A 2,787-nucleotide genomic window follows, 5' to 3' on the forward strand; every position below is an offset into this window, starting at 1 on the left:
ACCTTCTGTTTTGTGTTTCCCAGGTTTGAACCGAACACGACACTGTTTCCCAAGAACACAATATTTGCATAAATCCATTTTGCAGCTACGAACACCCTTCAACAGACTCCTCTTATGAAGTTCTATCATCCCACGTTCACTGAGATGGCCCAAACGCAGATGCCAGAGTTTTGTTGCATCATTATCAGACTCAACCGACGCAACATCACCTACAACAGTATGCCCCAACAGCTTGTAGATGTTACCTGCAGTCCTCTTTGCTCTCATCACTGTCAATGCACCCTTGCTAACCTTCAAGATATCCCTATCTCCATCAGACCTGTATGAGTAACCGTGTGCCTGTAGAGTACCTAAGGAGATCAAGTTCTTTCTCAATTCTGGAATATATCGAACATCATTTAGTGTCCGCACACCACCATCATCCATAGCAATTTTAATCTGCCCTATTCCAGTGATAGCACAAGCTTTATCATCACCCAAATAAACAAAACCAAAACTGCCTGACCTGAATGTAGTGAACCACTCCCGATTCGGCGTCATATGATAGGAGCAACCAGAATCAAGAATCCACGCATCTGTGCACTTGCTAGATGAAACACAAAGTAAGTCTCCCTCACTGCCAGAGTCATCAGTTTGAACTATATTGGCTGAAGTTGATGCCCCTTGCTTTCTGTTTGGACAATCCCTCTTCCAATGGCCAATCTGTTTGCAACCGTAGCACTCTGCTGTTTTCCTGTTCTTAGATTTATTCCTCTTCTTTGCAGGACCTGTGTTACCCTTGTTCCGTCCACGATCTGAACCGCCCTTTACATACAAACCGTCGCCATGACTACCGCCCTCTGTGTTATGCCTCCTTTGATTATGAGACAACAGTGCAGAACTAATCGAAGCGAGAGTAATAGACTCTTTACCGTAAGTAAGGGTAGTCACCAAGTGGTCGTATGACTCTGGTAACGAGCACAACAATATGATTGCCTTGTCTTCATCGTCCATCTGAACCCCAAGCCTCGTCAGATCGGTGAGAATGTTTTGGAAGACGTTGACGTGTTGTTGCAAATTTGATCCTTCCTCCATCTTGAGACTGTACAACCGTTTTTTCGCGTACAACTTGTTCATAAGCGATTTCTCCATGTACTGACTCTCCAATTTATCCCAAACTTCCTTCGGAGTTGTTAGATCAAGGATATGATGCATGACCTCGTCTGAAACGCACAAGCGTATCAAACCCGCAGCCTTCTCCTTCATCTCTGTCCAGTCGGTGTCGTCCATGTCTGCCGGCTTCGTCTCGCGCAACGCCTTCTGTAGACTCTGTTGCGCCAACAGATCCTTAACCCTTCTCTGCCATAATCCGAAATTGCCCGTCCCGTCGAACCTTGCCACTTCGAATTTCGCAGGATTAAGCGTCATCACTGATACCAATTGTTGTGCACAAATAGTAACAGAAGGTAATAATAACGAAATTGCAAACAAATAAGAACACAAGAAGTTTGATAACGGAGTTCCCCTTAGGTACGTCTCCGGCTGCAGAATTCGCTACAGCTCGTTTCTATTAGATGAAAGAATCAAATTAGGGTTTCAGCTCCGGGCCGCCCCCAGCCTCTTCCTGATGCATATATGAACCATACTCAACACTTTTTTATCGATACTTCAATTTTTTAAAACAAAAACTAGCGAACCCAACATCAACATTCAACACATTAATGACTAGTGACTAAAGAAATTGCTAACTAAACATATATTTGTAATAGAAATTAGAAATCCTTATCACAAAAATGAACATATTGTAACACAAAAGAATCATGTATAAGCTACTATTGAATCTAAATTACTCATTATCATCAACTACTACTACTACTATTGCTAGATGAATGGTTCATGAAAATGAAGGGGTGGATTTGAAAGCATGTGGAAGCGACAACGGACCTCTTCTGGAGCCTATATCATCCAAAAGTCTCTGCTGAGCCTTTTTGTTCTGGCAATGCTGTCTATCAAAATGTTTCACCTGCCGCATGATAAAATTAAAATACCCAATTAAGAAAAGCATCAATTTTTACCAACAAAAGGTCAAAACAAAGAAAAGGATGAAAAGGGATTAGGTTACCCAAGAAGATCGACATTGATTGACGAATTGATCCCTTGATTTTTTGCATTCTTTAGGATAAAGCAAACCCACTGATGCAATCTCTGTTGGTTTTTTGTCACATTCCTTTTCGAGGCATGAATAGAAAGCATCACGAGCCTAGTTCAAAAAAAAAAAAAAACCCAATCAAAATCAATATAACAGAAGAAGAAATGATAGAAATTCGATTGAAGAAAATACCTTGTAGCAAGAATCTCTGGCTTTGGCGAGGACATCGGAGTGGATTTTGTCGTCGTTTTGTGCTACAGCTGCATAAGCTTCCACCGCCATTGTTGATCGATAATTCAAAAACTCGATTCAGATTAAAAAACAAAGTACAAACTCTATCAATTTAGAGGGGCCGAATAGCAATTATTTTAATTAATGGGCATGTGGGTTGAAGTGTTAAACAAGTTACATTTTAAGCTCCTAAAAACTCAAATTTTAGATTTTTTCAGTGTCAAAAAATAATTATTACTATGCAAATATTTAAAAGTTGTTAGGGGTAAAATGGAGATTTAATGGACAAGTTCTTACTGCAAAAATTCAAATTCACTGTAGACAAAATTCGAGTAACACTAAATATTTTTTAAATTTCTTTATTAAGACTTTCAATAACCCATGAAAAATAACCATAAGTTTATCATGAAAAGCAACAAAATAACCAA

The 2,787-nt window shown here is 39.6% G+C and overlaps 1 protein-coding gene across 1 annotated transcript; it reads right to left on the bottom strand.

Moving 5' to 3' along the window:
- Positions 1-1,637: 1,637 nt before the first annotated feature.
- Positions 1,638-2,497, bottom strand: LOC123909191. The gene is made up of 3 exons (XM_045959976.1): positions 2,321-2,497; positions 2,102-2,239; positions 1,638-2,002 (listed from the first exon to the last, which is right to left on the bottom strand). Exons 1-3 carry the CDS (start codon positions 2,408-2,410, stop codon positions 1,874-1,876), a joined length of 357 nt encoding a protein of 118 aa, XP_045815932.1. The 5' UTR covers positions 2,411-2,497; the 3' UTR covers positions 1,638-1,873.
- Positions 2,498-2,787: the final 290 nt, after the last annotated feature.

This window comes from Trifolium pratense, linkage group LG2 (genome assembly GCF_020283565.1).
Source record: "Trifolium pratense cultivar HEN17-A07 linkage group LG2, ARS_RC_1.1, whole genome shotgun sequence".
NCBI lineage: Eukaryota > Viridiplantae > Streptophyta > Magnoliopsida > Fabales > Fabaceae > Trifolium > Trifolium pratense.